The 27,923-nt window shown below is 42.7% G+C and overlaps 1 protein-coding gene across 1 annotated transcript; it reads left to right on the top strand.

The window, feature by feature from the left end:
* ZBTB21 (zinc finger and BTB domain containing 21) lies at positions 1-24,920 on the top strand. The gene is made up of 2 exons (XM_086935446.1): positions 1-166; positions 19,392-24,920. The coding sequence occupies exon 2, from the start codon at positions 19,405-19,407 to the stop codon at positions 22,645-22,647; it is 3,243 nt and encodes a 1,080-aa protein (XP_086791572.1). The 5' UTR covers positions 1-166; positions 19,392-19,404; the 3' UTR covers positions 22,648-24,920.
* Positions 24,921-27,923: the final 3,003 nt, after the last annotated feature.

Here is a 27,923-nt window from a genome sequence, read left to right as displayed (position 1 = left end):
ACAGCACTGCGCACGTGACGAGGGCTCAGTGCGATGACCTCATCCCTCAGTGTGGGATGACGTCAAATTCAAGATGGATGGAATCACGGCAGCACCGCGCGCTAGCCAATTCTGACGATTAAAAGGGCGGATAGTGGCAGACCGCCGATTCCGCGGCGCACGGACGGTAAGTGTGCGTTGTACGGTGCCCTGAGTCGGAGACAACGGGCGGGGAACCCCAATATCAGCTGTACGGTAAAGGCGTCCTTTCCTGACGTAACTCAGGTGATTTTTCCCATCTCCGCGTACAGTTCTGCGGCCCCAGTTCCACATACTGCGCACGCGCGCTGTAGAAGGCGGGTGTGAAAAAACGGCTCCGAAGCACTTGCCCTGGATAGCTTCTGGTGTCGAACATGAAGTGCGCATGCGCTATCCTCACAATGGCCACTTGGGGTGTTATTGCGCATGAACGACTCCGGCGTCGGTTTTTTTGAGGACGCCGTCACGTGACGAATTGGGACAGGCAACGTTTTCTAATGTGTTCGTCTTGATAAAGACGCATGAGAACAGTTTACGTGGTGCGCGGGCACGTCTTTTTTAATTCTTCACAGCTCGTGCTTTCTATTTATTCTTTTTTTTTGTTTGCACATGACGTCATTGAGATGCATATTGGGCTATTTTCTGCATCCCTCTATCCCTAATCGTGATCGAAGGGTAGGCGCTGTCAGGAGTGGTTGAGCAAACACACACGCGGGTATAGTTGGAGTGTATCCAGCCTCGCTCCATTTGCCCACCAAACGACCTAGAATCATTGGGCCTGAAAGATGGTCTTAAAAAGTACACCGGCCACGAATTTAGCTTAACGTTTCCACCTCCCAAACGTTTCAGATTTCTTGTATAGATTAGATGAAACCGTAAAAATAAAAGTCTAATCCTTACCGTCCTACTGTTCAGTGTTGGTGAGAGTGTCTCATAGCTGAAACTCCATATTTTGGCGGGAGATTTGCCTTCTTATGCAAAATTGGTGTTCCTTTGGCTTTCTGCCTCTTAAAAGTTACCCCTCGTATATGTTATTGATACAGTCAGCATCACAGGGTTCCAAAGATTTCAATTCTACAAGCGTAGTTTCAGAAGTGAATACTCCGCGCGGGATAATCACCCTCTTTGTACCTGCATTTGTTGTATTTATCAATTTCTTTATTGCTCCCTTGATCTTGTTAACATGGCATTCCTATAGCCAGTTAACCTGTGTGATCAAAGGTCTTTATGATACAGTCAGTGCTGAGTGCAATTAGATTTCCAGAAAAAATAAACAAGAAATCATTTTTCACACTTTTGTTTAATTATATTAAATGGTTGTTTTTGTAAAGCTGCCCAGTTCCATTTTAAGTGAGGAATATTACAAGGGCATAGCATTGCTTCCTGTGATGGCACTTATTGTGACATCACTACCTGTGACATCATTGTAAATTACATATGTTAATTACTGCCCCCACTATTTTTCGTATGACTTTTGCCCTGCTCCCAAATTAAACCCTTGCTCTCACTTCAGCTCCTCATTTTTACACTTACAAAAATCCCATTAGGCTATTCTGCCATATAGTCCATCTGATCACAAGTGAGGTGTCAAAAATAATTACAGATTTGTTTTACTTTATATAAAGCACATTACAAAACATGGTATATATTTGTTTAATAACAACACATCATTTTACATTAATAACATTCTAAGACTAGTATTTAGTGATACATCACACGTTTTCTGCATAATAGTGTGTAATTGAGCACAGAAATGGCTGAAAGCAACATTGTTTTTAAATAGATGTGGAATGTGGCAGTGTGTTTTGACCTTTGTTTAGAGCGGAAACAATATACTGGGTGTTTTTTGTGGGTGGTGAAATTTTCTGTTAACGCCGGTTAGTTTTCTGCTGGTATTCTTCTTATCCAGCTTCAAAGTACAAATGGAAAATTTGCAGTTAATTTGGCAGCAGAAGGTTAAATGAAGTGAACAATTTCTTTTTTTTCCTCAGATAAGAGATTTCAAGATTGCCCCCCTGCTGAGCCTTTCTCACAAATGAATAGGCTGTTGCCAGTTGGAAGGTTTTTCAAAAATACACTGCGGCTAAGTTATACGTATACATTGTTTGCAGGTGCAAGTAGTCGGCATGGCTGGGGCAGAAGGTGACAACTCTTAACTTCCTTATAGCTCAGACAAGGGGAATGGCGGTACCTCTCTAAAAACCGGTAGGCGGGACACCATACACCTGCGTCCACCAAATATTTAACATATGATTAAATGCTACTACACTGTGGTGGATGTATTACTGAAAATTATGTTTTCAAGGCCCTACTGAATGGGTAAAGTTGCAGAGAATATCTACATAGAATTTCATAGAAAAAAAGCTGTGATAGGCTGTACCACATACTTTCAGATTTTAGTGGGATTAGTAAATTCTCGTTAGCTGATAGATAGAAGAGCAACAGTCCGAAAGAATGGCTAGTATTGTACCATAGAGAGCTAATAAGCAATTTATTTGAGTTTTTAACTGAATGCTAGCGGGTATTGAAAGCCACTGAACCTTTCTTGCAGCAGCTGAAACCTGTCATGAGTTGGGAAGTTGTATCCACTCCAGCGGCTACATTTTACAATGTTTGCAAATTCTTAGTGTCCGATTTCAATGTGCTTGCCAGGAGAGCATTCTGATAATAGATTTTAGAGACGATTGCAATTCTAGCAACAGTAGCCCTTTCCTCTTCAAAAACAGTTGTCAAATATTAGTAGAAGCGTATTATTCTGATTTGAGGTAGACATTGCATTAACATCTTGTTCTTATCTAAGAACGGATTTGGGAATGCTCTTAGAAACGCAAACCTTTAACTAAAATCTCAGCTCCTCCAACCTGGAATAAGCAATAACTGCGGTCATGTTTTTATAACCAATGGTAGGTGCGTGTGTGTAAAAACTCGGTGGGTGGACAACATTAAAAGATATCAATGACTTCTGAATGGTCTATCAAAACAAAAACATTGAATCAGTCATAATGAGCTAGTTAAGAACATATAAGCTATAACATATGATGCAAAGCAAGATGTTGGCAAGCCGTCTCCAACCAGAAGAACCAAAAAGCATTCAAGAGGAATAATGTCAGAAGGAATGTTGCAGAAGAACATCAGCATGTTCAAAGGGGTGAGTAGACAGCAATAGGACGACATGGAAGGCAGATGCGAGGGTGCAAGGAAGACGAGGGGCTAGAAAAGAAGTGGAAGAGGTAAAATCATTATGACGGCGAGGGATTGAAAGGTAGAGAAGAGATTGGTGAAAAGATAACATGAGACTGATGGTAGGTGAGATGGGCGACAGTTAATACTTGAACTCAAGATTGTCAATTTCATTTTTGATTAAACATTTTATTATATTTAGAAACACAGCAGACAATGGCGCAGAGAGGATCCAAATACTCATAATCCAAACAGGTAGTCCGTTTCACAAACCCGCAAAAGTTAAGGCAAATAACGACTTTAAAAGTGCGTTGTTGAAGGTGCAGACTGAAAAGTAGAAAAAGTGGGAAAGAAAGTATAACGGTATCAAAAAAGAAAGGGGAAAAGGCAATAAATAAAAAAGCACACAGAGAGACCCCAAAACTAGACTAGCACTACAAGGTATAAGAGTTCAGAGGGCCCCACTGCTAACTCAGTGGGAACACCTGGACCTAAAGTACGAGGTGCAAGTCAGTATGCAAAAGTAAGTCAAGCAGGCATGCACATCACAAGAACATGGTCTCTAGTCGGGATTGTCGGATAGTGGCAGGATGATGAGCATCGAACACTTCACTTGAACGGAGGAAAGCTTCCCAAATATCTTTGAAAATATGTTCTTGGTCATTCGAACTGTATATCAGACCTTTGTTGGCAGCTGTCAAGACCACATCCATGAGCCAATCCCCCAAAGTATGTGGATCGGGGGATGCCCTGCCTACTGCATTTTGGTAACAAGGCTGACAATTGGAACTCCATTATAGCACAGTGCAACACGAAGGATCTCAAAATAAGGACATTCATTTTTTTTTCTTTAGCTCTAAAGTTTGGCTTTGAATGGTTAATAATTGGGTGGTTGTGGAAGTGCGGGTCTAATATACTGGCGAGGAGGCTGGATGAGTTTGCGAACAGGCAAAGTTTTATTTTGAACAAGAGTAGGGTCAGGTAAAACAGATGTCCGGGCGTCACAATAGTCTTCTTCTTGTGAATCCTCTTCGGTATTCGGCGATGGTCCGGCTTCCTAGTCTTCGGAATCGAAGTGTGTTCCCCGGAGGCTCATAAAAGAGGAAAGAGAGGGAGCCGTCAGCACACTAGTTTACCTTTTGTCAAGGAAGTTTTAACCCGTCACCGCACCTCGGTTGTGTTCAGTGCAAGGCAAATGTGGGCGTGAACTCACAAGTAGGAAAGTAGTGAGGGTAAGGAATCATGAGAGGGAAAGGAAAATCAGGAATCCGGTGAGGAGCCCACACCTTAAAGAAATGTCTTTAACTTTATCAAACAAAGATTCGAACTTAGATTCAGGTTGTCTAGTCACATGAGTTCAATGACCACTATCACGAGTCAAGTTCAGGTTTACAGCAGTTTACAGCGAAAGTAGCGGTGGTATTCACTCAACAGGACTTATTACTCCACCCGCCACCCTCCAGCACGTCTCCCCGCTACCCAGTTCACGTGGTAACCCCTAACTCACCGGCTCCTGCCGCAAACTCTCCTGAGTCCGCGGCCGCTCTTCAGCGTCCTCCGGTGGGATCCACCACTCCTCACTCCAGGGCTCGTCCAATTCCTCGTCCTGGGTTTCTCCGCTCCTTGGCTTCTCCACGCAGTCTCCTCCGTACAGTTTCTCTCCTTGCGCCGCTCCTCCCGATGTCTTCTCCCGCTCTCCTGCTTCGTCTGGATGCCCGCCCCTGTCCTCGCAATCCGCTGTTTTCATTGGTCTCCTTTGACCACTTCCGGGGTTGCCGCCATCCTCTTCCGGGTTCTGCCTTTCTGCTCTCTGTAGGGAGAGGAAAAGACAACATGGATCCGGATTGGGTGTTGTTGTCTCGGAAGTCCGTTCATGAAGATTATGGGCCCACGGGACCGCATCAGTGAGCACTTCCTCACAGTGGTGTGCACAGTTTTTGTTACATGACTGATGTCTAGTTTGGATCCCACATACATGAGTACGTGTAGTTCTCAGTTTTCTTTTTTTTTAAATTTAAGCTATTACATAGCTTTTCTCCTCAAACTCTCAGTTCCTGGTGAGCACTAGCTGGATCTCAAATCAGATGTTACATTTCTTTAAAACTGGATGGATGTTGGCAGTCCTTTTTTTTTCCTCAGGAAAGAGACATAACACTTTCCTTTAAAGTGAAACTTTGTGAATCAGACATGTAGTATACAAAATATTCACAAGAATTAGGGGAAGTTTCATAAGAAAAATTTCACACCCCTAGTAATTATCCTTTAACTTTCAGGCCAAAGCAGAACTGTACAGAGAAGTTTTCAGCATTGTTCTGTAGGAAACTTAATTGCAAATTGGAAATCTATCCTAGCTGGTAGATGATATTGTTAAACCAAATTTAATAGTGAATGAAATTTACTTACAAGTACAGAGAAAAGTGGTACTACATGTAACCAGGGCCTGTAAATTAAATATTAATATTGGGCCTCCAGCACTTATTGTGCCACACACTTGTGCCACACCCCTTTACTTATGTCTCAGGTCTGCTTCTGAAGCCTGTGTGTGCAGTTTTAAACTGCCACTTCCATAGGGAAGTCAAAATGTAGGGCCTTCCCTACCCCTCATAGGTTAGACAAAATATTCCCGCAAACACAACACCATTGTCCTAGATGCTACGCAGTAGGTGCTGATTTAGCTCATATGTTGTGGTCATGTTCTCACCTAGGGGGATTTTGGGACTCGGTCAGACGACATATATCTGCAGCTATACAGAGGGACATAACCAACACTATATGGAGGAATGTATCCTGGGCCTTCATAAGTCCCCCTCGAAACACAAGGTACAATATAGATTTGCGAACCTGTCGTTAATCCTAGCAATACGGGCCATCATCATGCAATGGAAGTCCAAGAAACCACCCCCCACTCATATGTGGCATAGCAAATTGATCAGGTGGGGTAGTGCCGAAAGTGCGGCCCTAAGACGGGAGGAGGCCAAAGGATTACGTAAAACCCTGATAGCACTGGAGTGGGATGCAATGTTAGAAACTCTTAAAACGCAGGAGGTGGACGTAGTGGAATCTCGTAGTAGTTCACAATAATGTAAGTGGATCCCAAAACCCATCCCAAACATGTTACTAGTGCTAGCAAGACTACAAATCACTGACTAGGGTCGGTTAGTGCGATACTTCGCATCAGAACTGTTGTTGATTTGAAAGTGAGGATGCCTTCCGGGCTCTGAGCATGCAGCTGCCCTAAAATGTTACTTTTATGGAGATAAAGGACTGGAGGGAGGGGAATCTAGTTGGGTAAGTTACGTTTATTATCGCAGACCATGACATGCTGGGATGAGAGATGCACACCGACTGGGTAGTCATGAATAACTGGATACTGTTATGGGTACATTTGATATTGCAAGTGCAAATTATTCACGTGATGTGGGGATAATATGGCATTATATTGAATTGCTCAACAGATTTACTAAAATGTCACGAATACTATAACAATAATGCAGACTGTATCATCCCAACTTTCTAAGAAATAGTAGGAGCCGTATTGTGTATAATGAAAAAATGCTAATACAACTTTGTTCAACCCCTTCCGTGCTCATGACGACCTCAGCTCGTCATGAGGCACGGTTGCTGTGTGCTCATGACGAGCTGAGCTCGTCATGACACGCGCGGCGCTCACGCGCGGGACTAATTCCCGCGCGGTGCTGATCGTTCTAAGAAATGGGCGTGGTCATGACGAGCTCAGCTGGTCATGAGCACAGCGCCACCATGCAGTGTGACGAGCCGAGCTCGTCACGAGCACCCTGGCGCTGCGCGCGCCCCTAACGATTCGGGGGAATTAGCCCCGCGGTGAAGGTGTTAAAAAAAAAAAAGCACACTATGTGTGCCAGGGCTGGTAATGTAAAAGCTACTAGTGGGCCTGCAGCAATAATTGTGCTACCTACACAAGTAGCCTTAAAAGAGAGAACTCCGGCCTGCCACTGTAGTGCCTGCGCTCAGTTTCTTAAGCTGCCATGTTATCCTGACAAGTGCACCCACTTGCCAGGCCTTACCCATCCCTTTCTATGCACATCAGACACCCCTATGGTAGGTCCAAGGTAGCCCCCTGGGTCGGGTGCAGTGCATGTGAAAGGTAGGACATGTACTGACAGTGATATAATCTCCATTTCGTTTTTCACTATTGAAAGGCCATCTTGCTAATAGGATAGAATCGGGAGGCTGTGTAATATGTTTCCAAACTATCTTCCCAAAGGCTCAAGATGGAGAGGTGAAGTTTAGTATGCCTGAAATCACAATTTAATACCACATCTTTTTGTGAATGTGGTTTTTGCATTGTGTGTTTAGAAAACTCTTTTAGAAGTGGCTAGATTTTTGTGCTCCAACATTTCTGTGTGTCTCTGCCTGGTTGTGGATTGACTGTCTGGATCTGAAAGTGATAGGATCTAGGAAATGTCTTGACCCAGGGGAGGAGGTGAGACCGCAACAGGCTGACCTGCATCTGGAGTGTAGGGGGAGGAGTAGCCCCTAGAGGTGATGAGGCCTGGGCTGCCGCCATTAAACAATGGCTCCATCTCCTGCTGAGTGATTAAGGATCCAGACCCCCACAATCAAAGGAAGAAGGTGTGTGTCACTGACATCTCCTGCTGAGTGATTAAGGATCCAGACCCCCACTATCAAAGGAAGAAGGTGTCACTGACAAGGAGACACCCAGAACTGGTTTGGACAGGGATCAGTGCCTTCCTGAACATAAAGACTTCAAAGACATTTAGGGGTACAACTATGAGAGCTGAAACCCCTGAACGTTAGATTGCTCAAGACTGAAAAGGACTTTAACGACTTCGTGGTCAAGAGGAACCTCTGTAAAAGGAAGAACCAGCAGAAGAGACTGAAGGAAAGGACTGACTCTTGCTGTGTGTTCTGGGGCTGTCCTACAGTTTGCTGATTTAATCAAGGAGAGGCTAAAGGTACTTTGCTGTATGTTGTTACCCTGCTTCAAAGGACTTTGACGTGTTCTGTGTCCTGAAGTAACTGAACCCCATGGGTCAGAAGAGAGCTGGCTCCCTGTTGTGGAAACTCAGGAACACAAACATTTCCAGGAGAGTCTCAGCGACGCTGTGTACATGTGCTTTTTGCAGCCTGAGACCCTCTTAAGAATTGCACTGTTATCGTTGGCACCAGGATTCCAAGCCGGTCTCAGCGACTCTGTGTGCGTGTACTTTTTACAGCCTGAACCGTTCGTGAGGATTGTCCTGTGATCGTGTGCTCCCGGAGTCCAAGTAAGTCACAGTGACGCTGTGTGAGTGTGCTTTGTGCAGCCTGAGACCTTCGTGAGGATTGCCCTGTTATCGTGCACACCCGGAGTCCAAGTGAGTCTCAGCAAAGCTGTGTGCTTTGTGCAGCCTGAGACCTTTGTGAGTATTGCCCTTTGATCGTGTGCACCCGGAACTCAAGTGAGTTTCAGCGACGCTGTGTGCGTGTGCTTCTTGCAGCCTGAGATCTTCGTTATCGCAACAGCCCGGAATCCACAAAGTCGCATCGGAGGCCCAAGTCGCGAGAGGAGGAGAGGAGAGGGAGGTTGCACCCCCAAGGTAACGTGTGTCGCCGGCTGGGGCGGGGTGCGGGCTCTGAGAGGGACGGTCGAGCCCCCCCTTTTTGCAGCGCTAGCCTCTGCTTCAGCTTGTATCGCGGCCCGTACCTGCAGAGGAGTGGCAGTACCGAGGCCGGAGTCAGAGCTGCACTTTGGTTTACACCATATCCGTGTTGGGGGCATCTGTTGGCGGAAGCTGACTGCAAGTCCGTACGAGTGGCGGAGAGACCGTATAAAGCACCGTGATCGGGGATGGAGATTGCATTATTTCTACTAAAAACTACCTGATTAGTGTATTATGCATTGTATTATTTCTGCATTACGAACTACCTGATTAGTGTATTACGCATTGCATTATTTCTGCATTTCAAACTTCCTGATTGTTGCATTACGCATTGCAATATTTCTGCATTACAAAGTGCCTGATTGTTGCATTACGCATTGCAATATTTCTGAATTACGAACTGCCTGATTGTTGCATTACGCATTGCACTATTTTTGCATAACAAACTACCTGATTGTTCCATTAGGCATTGCACTATTTTTGCATAACGAACTACCTGACTGTTGCATTACGCTTTGCTTTAGTTTGCATAACGAACTGCATGATTGTTCCGTTACGCATTGCATTATTTTGGCATTACGAACTGCATGATTGTTGCATAACGAACTGCGTAGCATTGCATTGGGACTGCATTGGATCATCTAGAATTACTCATTAATGCTGTGAGAAGCTACAAGGGCTGGCTGGCCTAATAACCGGCCAGGAGGAACATTACAAATAAGCACATGTTGGATTTATATCGTGTGGTCTCATATCTTTTTATATAAATATATACTTGTTTTTAAGAAACTTGTGTGGAGTCAATTTGTGGTGTCATCATTGGGTTACTGAGAGCGTGGTTGCAAATACTTTACACACTTGCCTTGAAGGTAAGCCTGGCTACTCGAGCCAAGCTACTGAGGAGGTGAGCAGGGACTATCTAAGAAGGTGTCCTTCCTTTCCCTGACGTGGAAGCAAGGGTCCCTATTTGGCCGAAGGTACTTAACTCAGCCAACTAGCGACCCCCAGTCTAACACAAGGCTAGCATTTCTCGTAGATAACATTGTAGTTACCTTTTTGCCCTTAATAAGCTATAACTTCCAAATTGGAACAGGAAACAGTTCATGTTTGGTGTCATCGAAATTGTAATGAAACATCATCTTTTATGGTGAAGTTAGATTTTTGATTTCAATTTTGAAAATGCCACTTTTTGCAAGTTGGCATATTCCTCTTTTTGCAGCCTGTCCCTGGGTCACATGACTGTAGTTGGCAGTTGGTGTTCTGTATTCCCCCTAGACGGCCACACACAATAAATAGCTGAGGTGTTCCTGGCTCGGCCATCACTGGCAGGATGGGAGGGCAGAGTCACGCACAGCCCCAGCCGCTGATTTGAGGTTGAATGTGGCCGCATGTGGTCTTCAATTGGTGAATAATGGGCCCACCCACAATCAGGGCCATTTGTTGGACCCTGTTTTTACGAATGTCCGTTCTATCCAGGCAAAACCCCCTTGTCCCCTCCCCTGGACAGACCATTTTTTAGTCTCCCTCTCCTGGCCAGGGGATTTCAGGAAACCTTATAAGCCCGTTACTTATACCCATGACAGGGCCTGGTCTAGACTCTCGATTGAGGATTGGTCTAGAGCACTGGAACTGACGACTCCCGCTCCTACTGCGGACCTTGTTTTGGCTGATAGCAACTTCAGGAACTGGATTATCGGTTCACTTGATTCCATTCTACCCATAAAGACCCGAGAAAATAAGAGTGGGAAGATAGGCTCCGCCCCTTGGTTCAATTCGGAACTGAGAGCTCTCCGAAAGGATTGCAAAAAATTGGAACGTCTGTGGAGGAAGGACTGGCTCCACACAAAAAAAGACTCCTATCGGACGGCTGTTAGAGCCTACAAACTAGCCCTGAAAGTAGCCAAGGCCTCTTACTATGATGATAGGATCAAAAATGCCACAAACTCCTCGAGAGAGACCTATCTCATAGTTAAAGAACTCTTAAAGATTCCGCAGCCCCCTACATCGGCCCTGGCTTCATCGGATAGGAGTATGGAACTCGCGTAGTTCTTTGATTCTAAAATTTCCAATATTTTGACCTCACTTCCTCAGCCATCTCAGCTACTTTGCTGGGATAGCGTGACTCCTGAGACTTGCTCAGCAGAGCCTCCTCGACCACAACTTAATGCCTTTAGGGCCGTATCATTGGATGAACTTGATAAAACCCTGGCCAAGATGAAAAGTGGCTCTCCTTGTGACCCCACTCCCATGAGGTTTTTGAAACAAGTTGCTCCCGTGATTGTTCCTTCAGTCCTGGAGCTGATCAATTCCTCACTATCACAAGATTCCGTCCCTCCTAGTTGGAAGGGGGCGATAGTTAAAGCCCTATTAAAGAAACCCCAGCTGGATTCGGCCGATCTGGCTAATTATAGGCCGATCTCGCTCTTATCTGGCATTAGTAAAATCGCCGAAAAACTGATTGTCTAGTTGACCCAGTTCCTGGAATCTAACAAACTCCTGCGTTGCTCCCAAACGGGGTTTCGCCCTGGCCAGGGCACGGACACTGCCCTCCTCACTGTCATCGAGGAAGCTAGGTGCATTTTGGATTCAGGGGGATCAGTGGCAGTGATCCTCCTGGACCTAAGTGCAGCCTTTGACACGGTGAATCACCGTGTCTTGATCCATCGGCTGGCCAGGGCGGGGCTCGGGGGTACTGCCTTAGCCTGGATAGAGTCATTCTTGTCGGGCCGTACGTTCCAGGTCTGGGATGGCAACTCTCGTTCTGACCATCTTCCCCTTCTAAGTGGGGTGCCCCAAGGCTCCTCACTTAGTCCCACTCTTTTTAATGCATACATGGCCCCTCTGGAAGATGTGGTTGCCCCCTTTGGTATCAAGATTATGAGTTACGCGGACGACACGCAACTGGTCGTCTCTCTCTCACATCTTGACCAATGCTCAGACAATCTGCTACACTGCCTTCAGGAAATTCATCTTTGGATGTGCGATTCCTCACTCAAACTTAACGGGTCTAAGACAGAAATTATGCTGCTGGGAAAAAAATGGACAGCGATTCCACCATCTGTCTGGCCCGATACTATGGGTGAGGTTCCCGCTCCCAAAACAGAAATCAAGAGCCTGGGGGTCTGGCTCGATCAGGACTTATCCATAAAAATCCAGGCAAAAAAAACAGCAGGAACTTGTTTTGGACTTTTACTCTCTGTCCGTAAGATTCTCCCTCTGCTTCCCCCTCTGTCCAGGAAGCTTCTAGTCCAAGGATTGGTACTTTCACGACTGGACTACAGCAATGTGATTTACTTAGGGGCCCCTGAAGACACTCTTGGCAAACTTCAACGAACACAAAACGCGGCAGCCAGGATGTTGTTGGGCCTTTCATCCCAAGCCTCTGCTAGACCAGCGCTCAAAGCCCTCCACTGGCTTCCTGTGCGAGAGAGGATCAATTTTAAGGCTATGTGTATCGCCCACAAGCTTCTGAATGGGCAAGGCCCTCCGATTTTAGCGGGTCTGGTCACCCCGTACAAAGCCTCGAGATCTCTGCGCTCGGATAGTGAGCGACTGGCAACCGTCCCCAAGTTTAGGAAGGTACGCACGGGAGGCCGTCGCTTTTCTGTGAGGGCAGCCGCACGCTGGAATTCGCTTCCCCGTGGCCTGCGGCTGGAATCTTGCCATTTACGCTTTCGCAAGCAGCTTAAAACCTTTCTTTTTCCTAAATAGGTCCTTTTGCTTCCTTCTGCCCGTTTCTGACTTTTGACTTTATAGCGCGGGGATGCCTTCGTGTCACCAGGCGCTCTATAAATCTCTAAATAAATAAATAAATTACAATTAAATAGGCTGTGTCCTGCTTTAAGAACAAAGGATTGCATACCCCCGGTAGTTAATTCTGGAGACAGGGCAGGGGAGGCAGGAAACCTGTACACTGCAAAGGGACACTTGTAGAAGCTTCTCCCACTTTAAATGATGCACCAGGTATAAATATTGGACCTCCTACACCAACCCTTAAAACCCTGGACCCCGGGACGCGCTCCATCTATGGGGTACGAACATTTTAGATTTGTGATTTGCTTCGTTTTGCACGATATTTTTAACCTGACACTCTGAGAATTACGGCTTCTCAATCAATTTTAACATCCTACCTGCAGTGGTTTAACTCTCCCCGTTCCACCACGAGCTCCGCTCGTTTGTCGTGGAGGGAGATTCTTTCTATCTCTTTGCTCCTGGAAATCATCGCCTTCCGGCGGAAGGGTGAGCGGTCTAGTTGTTTATCCGCTCTCACCCTTTAAAACGGATGTGTTGGGCGACGCGCGGCGGACGCGCTCCAACTATGGGGGCACAAACATTTTAGATTTGTGATTTGCTTTGTTTTGCACGATATTTTTAACCTGACACTCTGAGAATTACGGCTTCTTAATCAATTTTAACATCCTACCTGCAGTGGTTTAACTCTCCCATTTCCACTGCGAGCTCTGCTCGTTTGTCGTGGAGGGAGATTCTTTCTATCTCTTTGCTTCTGGAAAACAAACACTTCCTGCGGAAGGGTGAGCGGTCTAGTTGTTTATCCGCTCTCACCATTTAAAACGGATGTGTTAGGCGACGCGCAGCGGACACGCTCGAACTATGAGGGTACGAACATTTTAGATTTCTGATTTGCTTCGTTTTGCACAATATTTTTAACCTGACACTCTGAGTATTACGGCTTCTTAATCAATTTTAACATCCTACCTGCAGTGGTTTAACTCTCCCCGTTCCACCGCGAGCTCCGCTCGTTTGTCGTGGAGGGAGATTCTTTCTATCTCTTTGCTCCTGGAAAACATACACTTCCGGCGGAAGGGTGAGCGGTCTAGTTGTTTATCCGCTCTCACCCTTTAAAACGGATGTGTTGGTCGATGCGCAGCGGACGCGTGTAGCGGGCGTGCCAAAGGCAAGCCCGTCTGCGGCCGGCCGTGGCTAGGGGCCAGGCACTATGCTGTTTTTTTTGCGTATACTGCCCAAGAGCTAGTCTCACTTCATGGCAACTGGACTCTTCCTGGCCAAGTCCTTTTATGCATCAAAGGTATTGGCATTTAAAACTCCAGTCCCATTGCGTTCCTTCCACCTTACATGGGCAAGTATGCTCACGCCTCGCCCCATGACACGGCCTCTGTGCCTTCTCAACCCTCTTCGGTCCAGTCCCCCCCCACCACAGTGTCAGCTTATCTTATCAATACTCGCTCAGCAGTTAAACATCAGCTGGAACTTTTTACATTTTTGGACACTGTTAAGCCTGACCTGTTACTGAAACATGGCTCTCATCTGATTCTTCCCCGGACATATTAGCGGCAATTCCCAAGCCTTATTATATCCTACGCTCTGACCGTCCGGATGGGAAAGTTGGTGGTGGTGTTGCAATAATTATCCATTCCAAATTTCAGTTTTTGCCCATGCCTTTCCCCGCTATTGCAGCGGTGGATTTTTTTGTTGTTCGCTCTACTTCCACCACTGCTCCTCTAACGTGTGCTTTTTTATCACCCACCGCAGTCCATGCCCCTCTTCCTTCAGGCAGTCGAGGAATTGCTGGCTACGCTGGTCGTTAATAATTCTCGTTTATTGGTGTTGGGCGATTAACATTTTTGGCCCTCTGACCCACAGGAGGATTCTCATTCTAAGGAATTTACTGACCTGCTTTGTAACATGAATCTCTCCCAGCACTTGCATTCCCAACACATATTCATGGTCACATCCTGGACCAGGTCTGGTCAGTCAATTTGCATGTTGCTACCCCTACCATTAGCTCATGTCCTTGGTCTGATCACTTCGTTATTTCATTTTCCTTTGAGCTTGTAGAGGCTTGTAAACTCTCACTCCCTTCTAACACCTGGGTCCGTAATTGGGGACGAGTAGATATACCTCTTCTCTGCTCCTCCCTCTCCTCTTCACGTCCTAACCTACTTGATCTTTCTCCCCACTCTCAGGCTACTGCAATTAATAACTGGCTTTCTTCAGCCAGCAATCATTTGGCCCCTCTAAAATGCCTTAGGACCCGCCACCTTCATGATGCCAACAGATGCTTTACCCCCAAGTTAAAATCCAAAAAGTTGGCTATTAGGCCGGCTTAACGTCATTGGAGGCTTAGGTACTGTTCCATCTTAAAATCTCTGTACCTTTCGTTACTACAGGATTACAAGAAATCCATTCTCCAGGCCAAATAAGATCACTTTACGTCAAAAATTCTTCTCTCGGCCAATCAGTCTAAAAACATTTTTTCGATTATTCACGATTTGTCCACCTCTGCAAGAGTCACTCTCAAGCCTTTCCCCTCACAAGTCCTCTGCAATTCTCTTAGCAGTACTTTATTGACAAAATCAGCACAATCAAAGTTAATATTCCCCTTCCCTCTCCCAACTTTCGATGCCCGGATCTCCCCTCTAACTCTTGCTGCCTGGAAAACTTCCCTCATATATCTAGGGAAACTTTCCTTTCCCTACTCAATAAGGTTAAATCTGGTTCCCCCTCCGATAGCTGTCCTGTTCACATATTAAAAGAGGTCTTCTCTGTTTGTTTGGACCCCCCTCTCTCACTTCTTAATGACTCTCGTTCATTAGGGACGGTCCCCGATTTTTTTCAAATCGGCTAAAATCATTCCCATTTTGAATAAGGCTGGAGCTGATCCATCCTCTCCTTGTAACTTTCATCCCATCTCTCTGCTTCCCTTTTCGGCAAAAAATCCTGGAGAGTCATGTGACAGCCTGCCTCAGCTCCTTCATCGAAAATACACACTTCTTAGATCCCCACCAGGCAGGCTTTCGTCTTGCGCATTCCACTGAGTCTGTCATCCTCTCCGTGTTGGATGAACTCGGATGCGGAGCCAATGCCAATTCTTCCCAGGCCTTGGTCCTTCTGGACCTGTCAGCTGCCTTTGACACGGTCAATCATACCATTCTGATCGATCGTGTCAAGGGCGCTGGCCTTCGGGGCCCTTCCCTGGCCTGGGTCTCCTTGTTTCTGGAGAATCGTCAGCAGGCCCTCCAGCTGGCCGGCTTCTCTGCTGTTGCCTGTCCTATCACGTCCCCCAAGGGTCTTCTCTCTCTCCTCTTCTTTTTAACCTGTACATCCTTCCTCTCATCTCCGCTCTTCAAAAATTGGACGTCACAGTATTTAATTACGCTGATGACCTCCAACTTATTTTCAATATTTCTTCTTCTTCCATTTCTGTTTTTAACTTTCAATCAGTTATGATTTTTATCAGTGACTGGATGAGTGCCAACCAACTTAAGCTCAATCCTGATAAGACCGAGCTAGTGTTTACTGGGGGTGTCTCCAGTCCCTGGTCCCCTTCTTTTTTGCCCTTCTTCCCTCGGTCCATCACCTTCCCCTTCAGTTTCTGTCAAGAGCCTTGGCATCAGAGTTAGCAGTGATCTCTCCATGCACTCTCAAGTCAGTGCGGTGGTCTCATCTTGCTTGCTCAATTTACGTATTATACGTAAAATTGCTCGTTTCTTTTCCAATGCGGCATTGAAACTAATCCTGTTAGCCATGGTCGTATCACTCCTTGATTACGGCAATGCTCTGTACGTCGGTATTCCGGCGTACGAGCTTCGCCGTCTTCAATTAATCCAGAACCAGGCGGCTAGGTTAGTCTACAAATTCCCCAAACACCATCATGTCAGCCCACTTTTAAAAGCACTAAACTGGTTACCTCTCTTTGAGCGCTCTCATTTTAAACTCGGCTGCTTGATTTTTAAAGCTTTAACCGGCACTGCTCCTATTCTTCATAGCCTCTAAACTCAAGGCCTACATCCCCACCCGTGACCTTCGGTCCTCTTCCAAACACCTCTTGTGCATTCCCCGTTGCAGAATGAAGAAACATGGTGGCATGAGTTTTTCTTTTCTGGCCCCTTCCTTCTGGAACTCTTTACCCCTCACCATTAGGGTCTCTGCTTCTTATATGGATTTTCGCAGGTAGCCGAAGACCTGGCTCTTCCTGCAAGCTTTTGCTGAGTAGTCTGCATCTCTGCCCCCCTGTACGTTCGTCCTTAGCGCCAAGAAACCGCTGGGTCTACGAGCGCTCTACACAACCCTTAACTTTAACTTTAACTGTGTATGCTAAAGAATAAGGACTGCAATGCTGCTTTGCTGCCAGACGGAATGCCACTCTGCTGCCCTGTATGCTGAGAAGCAAGATTGGACCTGCACCCTTCATCCCAGGATGAAGTGACTCGGAGGGTCAGGCAGGTGGCCTCCTGTTCTTAGTTACAGGGACATAATACGTTCTAGAGAGTCCCTGCAACTGCCCTTCTGCCTGCACCTGCAACTGGACCTGCCTGAGTCCTACTGACCTCTGCTGAAGTGAGTTCCTGACCCTCAAGTGATGCCACTGAGGTCGTGGACCCTTGGTCTGGCTCAGTGAGCTTCCCTGAATTTTTTGGGCCCTTTCCGATTGGGCCCATTGGAGTCAAAACCTTGCAGTCTGTGCCCATCACTAATGCTATAGCATAGCCCATCTAGAATGCTCTGCTAATTCTTCGCTCTACTTTGACGGACACCTGCGGCGATGCCCGGCCGGCTCTGTGCGCTAGTTTGGCAGACACCCGCAGCGCTCTCCCTGTCGTTCGTGACCCCTTACGCTGCTAACAGAGCTATTGGGGCTGGACTGAGAAGGTAACTCAGCTGGACTAACCTGGTCCATATATTCGAGCCTTGCTCCATCAGCCTGAAATAGTGACTTTTTCATAGTCTCGCATGACCCGATAGCCACTGGCTCTTTGGGCTTTTTGGTGCTATTTTCACTGAATTCTTTAAAAACTCATAACTCCAGTTCTACTGATTGAGGTTTTAAATGTTTGGTGTCATATTATTTGTTTTAATATGCTCTAATTTTCTAAAGTGGTGTGGGATTTTTCTTATGCTGTGTTTTTACTTTATTACTGTTTAAAGTTCTTCATAAATAATGTACACATTACCTAACTTAAGCCTGACTACTCTGTGCTAAGCTACCAGAGGGTTGGAGCACAGGGTAATTTGGGGATTGCTCATGATTTTTCCTTGTGGCTTTTGTCTTCTGCTTTAGTGGGGTTTCACCCCCTCAAAGAGTAATCCAGTTTCTTACTGCTCCTTATTGGTAAACCAGCTATGAGAACCAGACAGAGGCTGGTACCTGGGTGTTAGGGATTGTCCACCGCACGTTGAAAACACAGTTGCAAATTGTAAATCTTTTCCAGAGGTCATGAGAGCACAAATGTAATAGTCGAAAAATACACACAGGAAGGGGTTCCAGTGGACTAAAGAGCCTGCAAAATTTTGACAGCTAGAATTTGACCTGTGTTCAGATTTAGCCACTGCATGTAGGAAATTTGGTCATGCATTGCTAATCCATTGTAGCAGAAAGATGCCACGAGGGACCTCCTGGTGATTTAGCAACTGCAAGTGCATCAGCAACCACACTTTAATAACAATAGTGACCACAGCATCAATAATAAGAGCTGCCACCAGCGGGACATAGCCAAACACTGACTAAGGTGATTTAGCAACTGCAAGTGCATTAGCAACCACACTTTAATAACAATAGTGACCACAGCATCAACAAGAGCTGGCACCAGCGGGACATAGCCAAACACTGGCTAAGATGACTGCCTAGGCAGGGACCCAACCCACTAAATATCCTTTATTATCTGCCCTTGACATTGAGACCTAAGCTTCAGGAGTGGCAGTCACAGGTGATCAGCTGCACTCTACAAATTCACATAACATAACAAAAGTCTATGGTTCCTCGGACAACACTCTGCCTGGATAATTACCATTACAAGTAAATATTTTTTCTTTATGATTATTGATGCACCCTGGGTTATCCTACAGTCGTAAGATATAAACTATAGACATTGCAGGTGCTAGTAGTAGAAGGAATGTGACTGTAAAGGTTTTTCATAGGATCAAAAATCATGTTACTGCATAAAAACTCATGGGTGGTTCATAAGTAGATAAACATACCCTAATGTCCTTGTTTCGTTATAACTTGTATTTGGTGTCTATTCAAATTAAAATGTTGTAGTTGGGTAATCGGTACAGCACTTGCACTGCGACATGCCAGCGGGAACAAGTACCACGAAATGTTGAAAAATAAAAACATTTAATCACTTTCATGTTTTGTTTGTCTAAGTAGGTTAGCAATTGGCCACTGAAGTATCTTAAAGCAGCGGTTCTTAACCTTTGGTCCAGGGACCCTTGGGGGTCTGCTACGGCTAATTAGGGGGTCCTCGCCAGCTCATAAAACTAAATATTATTAGCAGTAATGACTCAGTGGGGGTCCTGGATTCTAATAATGATTCAGTGGGGGACCCTGGTTTCCAGTAATGATTAAAGGGGGGCCCACAAAAGTCAAAAGGTTAAGAACCACTGGCTTAAAACACAAATATATATTTTAAAGAAGCCATTTTAAATGTTTAGTGAAGGATTTCAGTGTACTGTTTTTTAATCGCTGATACTCCAAGATCTGCTTTATATTCTGTATGACAGTAATTTAAGAAATATTAATAGTTTTTCATAAGAAAAGTAAACCTAAGAAAAATTTGTTTTTCCTTGCAGACTTTTGCAAATCATGGAGAGTCTGGTACATTACATAAATCCAGCACATGCAATTTCTCTGCTAAGTGCTTTGAATGAGGAACGACTGAAAGGACAGCTCTGCGATGTACATCTTATTGTTGGAGACCAGAAATTTCGAGCCCATAAAAATGTATTGGCAGCCAGTAGTGAATACTTTCATGCTTTATTCACAAATAAGGACAATGACGTTCAGACTGTTTTTCAGCTCGATTTCTGTGAACCAGATGCATTTGATAACGTTTTGAACTACATTTATTCTTCATCTTTGTTTGTGGAGAAAAGTAGCCTTGCAGCTGTGCAAGAACTAGGCTACAGCCTGGGTATTTCCTTTCTTACTAACATACTATCAAAGACACCACAAGCCCCATTTTCCTCGTGTTCAAATAAGAAGAAATATTTTCAAGATGATGATGAAAGTAGTTCTCAGAAAAGAAGTGTAATTGTCCGCCAAAGCCGGAATGAAATACTAGAGAAACATTTAAATAATACTCAACATGACATTGGTTGTTCTTCTAAACTATCACCCACTTTTACAGTCAAATCAAATACCAATAGACCGCATGCAACTAGAACAATGGAACCTCTGCTCAGTTCACCATCTGTTGAACGAAGAGAGCTACAAGAGAATAGTTCTGCTGGCTACACTAAACTTCTTGACCCCCCTAGATCAATAGACAACCAAAACAAGAGCTGCTGGGTGAGAGGGGATGACACTGTGGAACCCAGGTCTCAGAAAGATAAAGAAACACCGGATGAAAAGGGTAGTCCGTATGTAAAGGGAAAAACAATGGACAATCCTTCAAAAAGGCAGGACTCCGCTACTACTGCATCTCTCCGTGGTTCTTTGGAATCCCCATATTTATTCCGCCACACAGGTAAAGAAACCCATTTGGATCAAAAAGATGATAGGAACCTCCTGTATTTCTCAAAATTGGGACTTGTTGTTCCAGCAGGTGGGTCTGTGTCAGATAACCAAAATGTTGACAGAAGTGGTCCACTTGTTAAGAGCCTCCTGCGAAGATCATTGTCTATGGATAGTCAAGTTCCAACTTATTTATCTTCTGTTGATTTTCAGCCTGTAAGTGATTCACTACCTGATAATCGTTCAGCAGAGTCCCTCCGTGATGAAAGAAAGCCATCTACCAGTGACAATATAGAGAAATTGAGTATTATGGATAAAGCACAAGTAAGGCAGCCCCATCGTCTCAGGTCCTTCAGTGCTTCTCACTCAACCAATGAGGACGATGCCTCACCTGTTACAGAAGTACAAATAAAAACTGAGCCGAACAGCCCACTCTCAGAGCCTTCTGATCCTTCAGAAATATTAAGAGTCACTGTAGGTGATTCTTCAACATCTACTACTAGAGATTTTCTTTTGAAAACAGAAGAAAGCCATAGGAACCTTGGTAAATTTTCATTGAAGCGAAGGTTTCAAGCAGACATCAGAAGACAAGTATCTAAAAGGTTCAAGATCAAAGAAAGCAGCCTTATGATGTCACAAGGACATATTGCAGAAGGTTCAAGCCCTTCCCGTCTAAATGATGATTTTGCAGAGTCAGATGATGATAAATTGGATTTTATTGAGCTGGAAGATATGAGACCAAATAAAAAATTTAAATGCAAACATTGCCTTAAAATTTTTAGATCTACTGCAGGTCTTCATCGGCATATGAATATGTATCATAACCCAGAAAAACCATATGCATGTGACATTTGCCATAAGAGATTTCACACAAACTTCAAAGTATGGACTCATTGCCAGACACAGCATGGCATTGTAAAGAACCCATCACCTGCGACAAGCTCTCATGCTGTCTTGGATGAAAAGTTCCAAAGAAAATTGATTGACATTGTGAGAGAGCGTGAAATAAAAAAAGCAAGAGAGAGAGAAATTAAGAAAGCACTGATTGGTAAATTACGACGTGGCAAGCAAGGCTTCCCAGGACCATCAAATTCCCAAGTACAAGTCATGAAAAGGAACTTTAGATCAAGAAACAAGGGATCTTACATTTGTTCCTACTGTGGCAAAGCATATAGGTTTCTTTCACAGTTTAAACAACATATCAAGATGCACCCAGGGGAAAAACCAAATGGGAACAAACCTATTAAACCGAAAGAACTTGCTCATAACGAGACTCCTTTTCAAAACAAGGAAACATACCAGTGTCGCCATTGCAACGCTAAGCTCTACTCACTAATAGAACTGGGTAATCATGAACGACTTTGTAGAAATATCACTGTTTGTCCATACTGCAGTCTTAGATTCTCTTCCCCAGATATGAAGCATGACCATGAAAACCGCTGTGAGTACAAGAAGCTAACATGCCTTGAGTGCATGCGTACTTTTAAATCCTCCTTCAGTATTTGGCGCCACCAGGTTGAAGTTCATAATCAGAACACAATGGCCCCAACTGAAAATTTTTCTTTACCAGGTCTTGATCATAATGGTGAAATAAGTAGCTCTGTGACATCATATATTCCCAGAGCGCAGTCTCTACCTGAGTCTATTAAAATGAATAACTATGCTTCTATAAAAGATGATAGTACTTTCAGTGACTCTTCAGAGCAATTAAATTTTGACTCTGAGGATTCGTCATACCTTCCTGAAGATTTAAGTATTTCCAAACACTTTAACATCAAAATTAAAGAAGAACCTCCTGATGATATTCCCGATGATTTAGAAGATGAAATGTGTGAAGGCAGTTTGGAGCCTAAGGAGGAAATCTCTGATAAAGAAAGTGGCATATGGTCATGTGAAAAATGTGGGAAAATGTTTACAGTGCACAAGCAGTTAGAACGTCACCAGGAGCTTTTGTGTTCTGTAAAACCTTTCATTTGTCATGTTTGCAACAAAGCTTTCCGCACAAACTTTCGTCTTTGGAGCCACTTTCAGTCACACATGCCTCATGCTGAGGAAGAAGCACCATGTAATGAGCCTGAGCCATGTCTGCCAGCAAAGTCTCCATCACCCCCTCCACTTCCACCACCACCTCCTCCACCACCACCACCATTGATACCCAAAATTCAGACTGTCAAGCCTGAGAGTCCTACATCTTTCCCTGAAAGTCCAAATACTTCTGAGAAGTTATTTGTTCCACAAGAATCAGACACACTCTTTTATCATGCACCTCCACTTTCAGCAATTACCTTTAAACGACAATATATGTGCAAACTTTGCCATAGGACATTCAAAACTGCTTTTAGTTTGTGGAGTCATGAACAAACTCATAATTAGAAACTTTGAGTCTTAGTGACTTTCAGCACATGGTTTAAATGGTAACAAAAATGTAAACAATTGACAAGAAATGTACATATATATAAATATCATGTTGAACACTTTCATAAGAAGCCTTGGATACAAAGACAACACACCTCGCAAGCGTTTTTGATAGGAACAGTGATGTTTAGATTTGAAGATTAATATAAATGAACTATGGTGTCATCAGATGGAACTGTAACAACTTTAAACAATTTGGAGTTGCATGTTCTAGGACGTAATAGTAGTTTCATTGATGTTGGAATTAGAGCGCATCTTAGAGAAACGCATGTATGTTCATCCCATGGTGTCGGTAAAAGTATGAATTGATGCCTTTAAATTAGTGAAATAACGTAATAAACTTCTTGTTTGGAATACCATGAACACTATCTTAAATGTTCCATTTAAGTCAACTGATCAGTTAAGAAGTGGGGGTTGTATATTGTTATATTTATTTAGATTTTAGTATTCTTTAGCAATAATGAATGAACACGAACCTCAACTAAGTATTAACCTGACACATGTTGATGAACTGTTAAGAAGAAAGAAGTTATTTTATCCTTTTGCCGGCCCGAAGTGTAATGAAAATGAGAGCAGCAATATTTGTTGTTTTTATACAGAGTACAGCACTGAGGGATTGTATGCATCTGATGATTATGCTGGCTCCTTGGTTAATATATCTGAAGTCTAATTTACTGCATTTGTAAATAGCAGGGTTGAATTATGGGATAATGTAAACTACAAAACTTCATTGCTCAGAACGTGTGTTCACTGGTGCACTTTTTTCTTGTATCTTTTGGCTTCCTATTGATCTGTAAGTAGCTGTATTTAAGTGAATTTATGAAAATGTGTATGTAAAAAGCAAGACCATAGGAATTAAGAAGAAGTTGGTAGCACAGGGTTTCCATTTTAAACTTAATTGCACTAGTAACTCATTTGATCCAAGTTTGGGTGCAATTATTGTTGGTAGAGGTATATTTCATGTACAACGAAATTCAACTTTACTTTGAACATTTTGAAATGAGTGTACGGACCTCAGAAATATGAGTTGGTGGTGAGCACCTAACCTAATTTTTGTTTTCCTTTTTGCAGTTAAATACATGCACATTTTCTACAAATTCTGGCCACATTCAAATTATTTTTAGTTTTTAATTCTTAAAAAGGTGTATGCTTCTACTTTCCAAATCAGATTGTATTTTTGTTTTAGAGTACGTGATAAACTGTAAAATGTGGGTCCAAAAGAACAATCAACTTTTTAAGGTAAATGGGTTTTGAACTGAATTTCTTTTCAACACATTAAAGTAGTGGAATTAATATATAGATACACGGGAATTGGTACAGCCATGTCAGGTCAACTGGTAAAAATTAAATCTTTCAATTTTTGTCATTAAGAAGCTGCAAAAAGAAGGCATTTATAATTTCACTCAATCATTTTGCAGCTAGTGCTAAATAGAAATATATATTAAACCCTTTTTTCTATATCAACAAATGGTGCAGAAACGTCATATTCTTGCCTGTATTTTCAAGAATTACCAACTTCTTGAGGGAAAATGCATTTGCCTTTGTGTAAAGTACTTATTTTACATTATACTTTCAATGATTATTTTATGACCTGGAAAAAGACTTTGTGCATAAACTTACAAACATTTACTTTTTTCTATTTGTGTTATGGTTTTAACGAATGCTGGCAGATTTTCAAGTTTATTTCAAGTTTGAAAGGATAACCTAAAACAAATGTGTAAGCGTTCTGTTTTTTATGGGTTAAGCCATGTGCTATTAAACGGATTTTGTGGTTTATAATAACTGCTCCTTTGAAGATGAATATAAACTTCTACAATAGTTGTTAGAAATTGAGAAGCCAACACACACGGTAAAGATCTTGTTTTGGACAAGAGTAATTAATATTGGTATGTGTTCAGGATCATTTTACAAATTAGATTTTGACTGCATACAGCATTTACGATTAGAAGATTGGAAGCCCTGAGTTTTTAGTTCACTACCTTTGCATTTATATGCTGTCAGTGATTCCTTTCTTGTGCTTTCATTTGCATTTCTAAGAGCTATACGTTGAGCTAATACACTAAATATAATGGCACTACTGAACCTACACATTTTAATTGGATTATAAAATAAACAGCTGAGATATTTTTGTCCAGGTACGTATTATAAACCCATTTTGCCCCATGTTGTGGTTATTTGGATTAGTTTGTTTTTCTACAGTGTTGTTATTGAAATAAAATATTTTTTCTTTATTGGTTTAGTTGCCTTTCATCTTCTACTCGTCAGTGCTACTAATTCAAACACAAGGTGACGTTACCCCATTTTATAATTAATAAAGTGATATAATTAGAGAGTATAGGGCACCAACAAAAGAGGGAATGTAGTCATATATTTTAGAGGAAATGTTTCTATTTTGTTTAATGACAACACAATAACCAGTTCCAGGGAAAAAATTAACTGAGCGTCTCATTTAAAGTATGAAAAACCTTAACAAATTATATATATATATATATATATATATATAGTTTTGCCTCTACGTATACCCCCAAAAAAGTTTTAGGAATTGGTTGGGTGTAAAAACAGGCTTAAATGCAGTTGGTCATTTTCTAGTTCTGAACAAAATTACACACACTGAACTGGGTGCTTAAAAAAACAACTATCATTCAAAATAAGGACTGTCTACTCTCCCTTAAAATGTATTAATTACATCACATTTTATTTTTGGTAAATCCAGCCAGTGCTTCATTTTCATCTGCTTTATTCAGATTTAGTTAATTTGGTGAGAATTAGTTTCTTTCCAAAACAAAATGCATTGTGAATAAATGAATATTAAAAACTGCCTTTTTTAAGTGTTTTTTCCTGCACATCTTTTTATAAATTGAAGATACAGTTTGGCAAATTGTTTTGTTTTCCTTCCTTTTATGTAAATTATACCAAATATTGGGTACTTACTTTGCTGCACAGAATATCCCTAATAAAGTTCTAGGCTGTTACATTGTATGCAACGAATATTGTACATCTATAGTAATGTCTGCAATTAAAACGCTGTATATTTGTGGGTCTGTAAGGACAGTTAGGACTAAGAAGAGTCATTATTGTTCAGAAATGGTTTGTTTTATGATTTTAAGGAAAATTTGAAGTATTTATATGTTGGATACAAAGATATTTACAGCAATGGCAACCCATGTTTTAGGTGATAATTTGCATGTCACATAATTGTGACCCGTAGGTTTTTCATAGCTAAACACACCTCAGTCACAAATTAAGTCTCCCCGATTTCACCATGACCAGACTTCACTCTTTTCTGTGAAATCTAGCACGAATGAGAACACGGTGTATCAAATTTGAAAATTGGTATTGATAGTTTTTAAGTCTTATGGGGTAATTACTACTTTACACTTCATTTGCGCACATGTGTAAATGAGTTAGAGTAGGACAGTTTAAATGAAATGAAATGAAATGAAATAAAAATGGGATTTGTAGAGCGCTGCAGCTGCCCTGAGGCGTCCAGGCGCTGAAAAGAAACAGAAGAAGCCCTCATAAGGTTACTATTTATTAAACAGGAGGGTTTTTAGCTGTTTGGGTTAGGTTGGGGTTATTTCTCAACTGCAGAGGGAGGGTGTTCCAGAGTTTGGATACATTGTACGAAAATGAGCGTCCTCTGGCTCTGTAGATTCTGGGAATTTTGGCTAGATTGCAACAATGAACATACATGAGTTATGAACTACATGCATATTCCTGCCACCTGTTCATACCAAAGATACACCCCAAATCCTCTCCATGTTTTGGTTTTACTCACAAGATTGTAATCATTGGTGCAGTTAAGTTACCATTTCCACCTATGAATTTGTTTGATGCTTCCTCGTTTTCTTAATCCTAATATATCTCCACAAACAGCACAGCTTGTGGATAGTAATTTTCTTTAGTTCATGGTATTCATAGTTTAGAACAACTCTGCTACTGCTATAATTTTCAGGAAATAACATTCCATTATTTTCAAACTTATTGCAGCAAATCGAAGAGTCCTTTTCCTTAAATTAAAGCAGTATATCATGCTTTCGAGCATTATAACATGTTTTACTGATATTTAAGTAGGTCTAATGATTTTACCTGTTGTGAGGATACAGCCATTAGTTTGCAAAAGCAATGGTCATCAGTCTTAAACTTGATCATGCATTTTTTCACTTTATAGAGTGATTTAGGACAGAGCAAGCAAACCAGGAAGAGAGCTAAAAGAAGAATATAAATCCAGCTTCTCTTTAAATCATAAGTTTCCCCTCTACTTGACTCCACCGCTCTAATGCTGGAGTTTATTTGGCAATATTCAGTACTAAGTCTAACAATGCTACCATCCAAAAGTCTTCACCAGCCCTACTCTAGAGGACCCTGGAATCTTCATAGTCACAAAAGTCCCTTTTTCAACAGTTGTTGATAGTGTCTGCTTGCCTTTTGGACCGCACGATCACATGGAGCCAGGTAATAAAAGAAATGACTGCTTATAATATTGAGTCTGCTGAACAAACATCTTTCTATACCTTTTTTTAGCGTAGGACATTGTATAAAGAGTGCCATCATTGTTCTAGAAAACATGCTGCAAGTGGTTTGAGTGATGAATGAAGGACTAAAATGATTCCTCGCATAGCCCTAGAAATGTGTGATCTACAAAGAAGGGCAAACATTGTCCCAATTATTCCTAACCTTAAAGATTAAACTTCTAATTGTTGTAATCTTTCTTCAACTCTCTATATGCCAGTACAATTGTTGATGTTCATTAAGGCCAATATTATAGTACTAGTGCAAACTATAATCTGGTGGCAGATCAGGTCCAGAAGGCCAATTCTGCTCAATATTTCCATACCTGCATGAGCAATTCATCCTTACCTTATCCCTGTACCCCCTTTATTTTTTGCTTGATCCCTTATTTTGATCTGTCTTATTCAATTTCTCCATCACAGTAACTTTTTTCAGGTTGTCCCCTTTTTCTGGTCAGCATTGGCTCCAGGGCTCTGCCCTGGGAACATGTTTATTCATCCATCCACATATTATCATAACTGAAGTTTGTCCTAAGGCTGTATGCACATGTACCCATACCATACTTTTTTTAAATGGCTTTGGAGCATATCTCACAAATTACAAGTATTAGGTAACTTCAAGCACCTTAAGCTTAAACTCTTCTAAAGTTAGCAACTTTTTTAACATCACAGTTTAAAATCTCAAACAACCTGTGTTGTCTTTCATTTGCAGAAATGGTGGTA

Source organism: Lissotriton vulgaris, chromosome 8, assembly GCF_964263255.1.
Source record: "Lissotriton vulgaris chromosome 8, aLisVul1.2, whole genome shotgun sequence".
NCBI classification, from domain to species: Eukaryota; Metazoa; Chordata; class Amphibia; order Caudata; family Salamandridae; genus Lissotriton; species Lissotriton vulgaris.
Note: the sequence above shows the minus strand (reverse complement) of the source record. Positions and strands in the feature narration are given on the sequence as shown.

Excerpts from the sequence above, each read along its gene's own strand:
- ZBTB21 (XM_086935446.1), top strand. The coding sequence starts at position 19,405 with ATGGAGAGTCTGGTACATTACATAAATCCAGCACATGCAATTTCTCTG.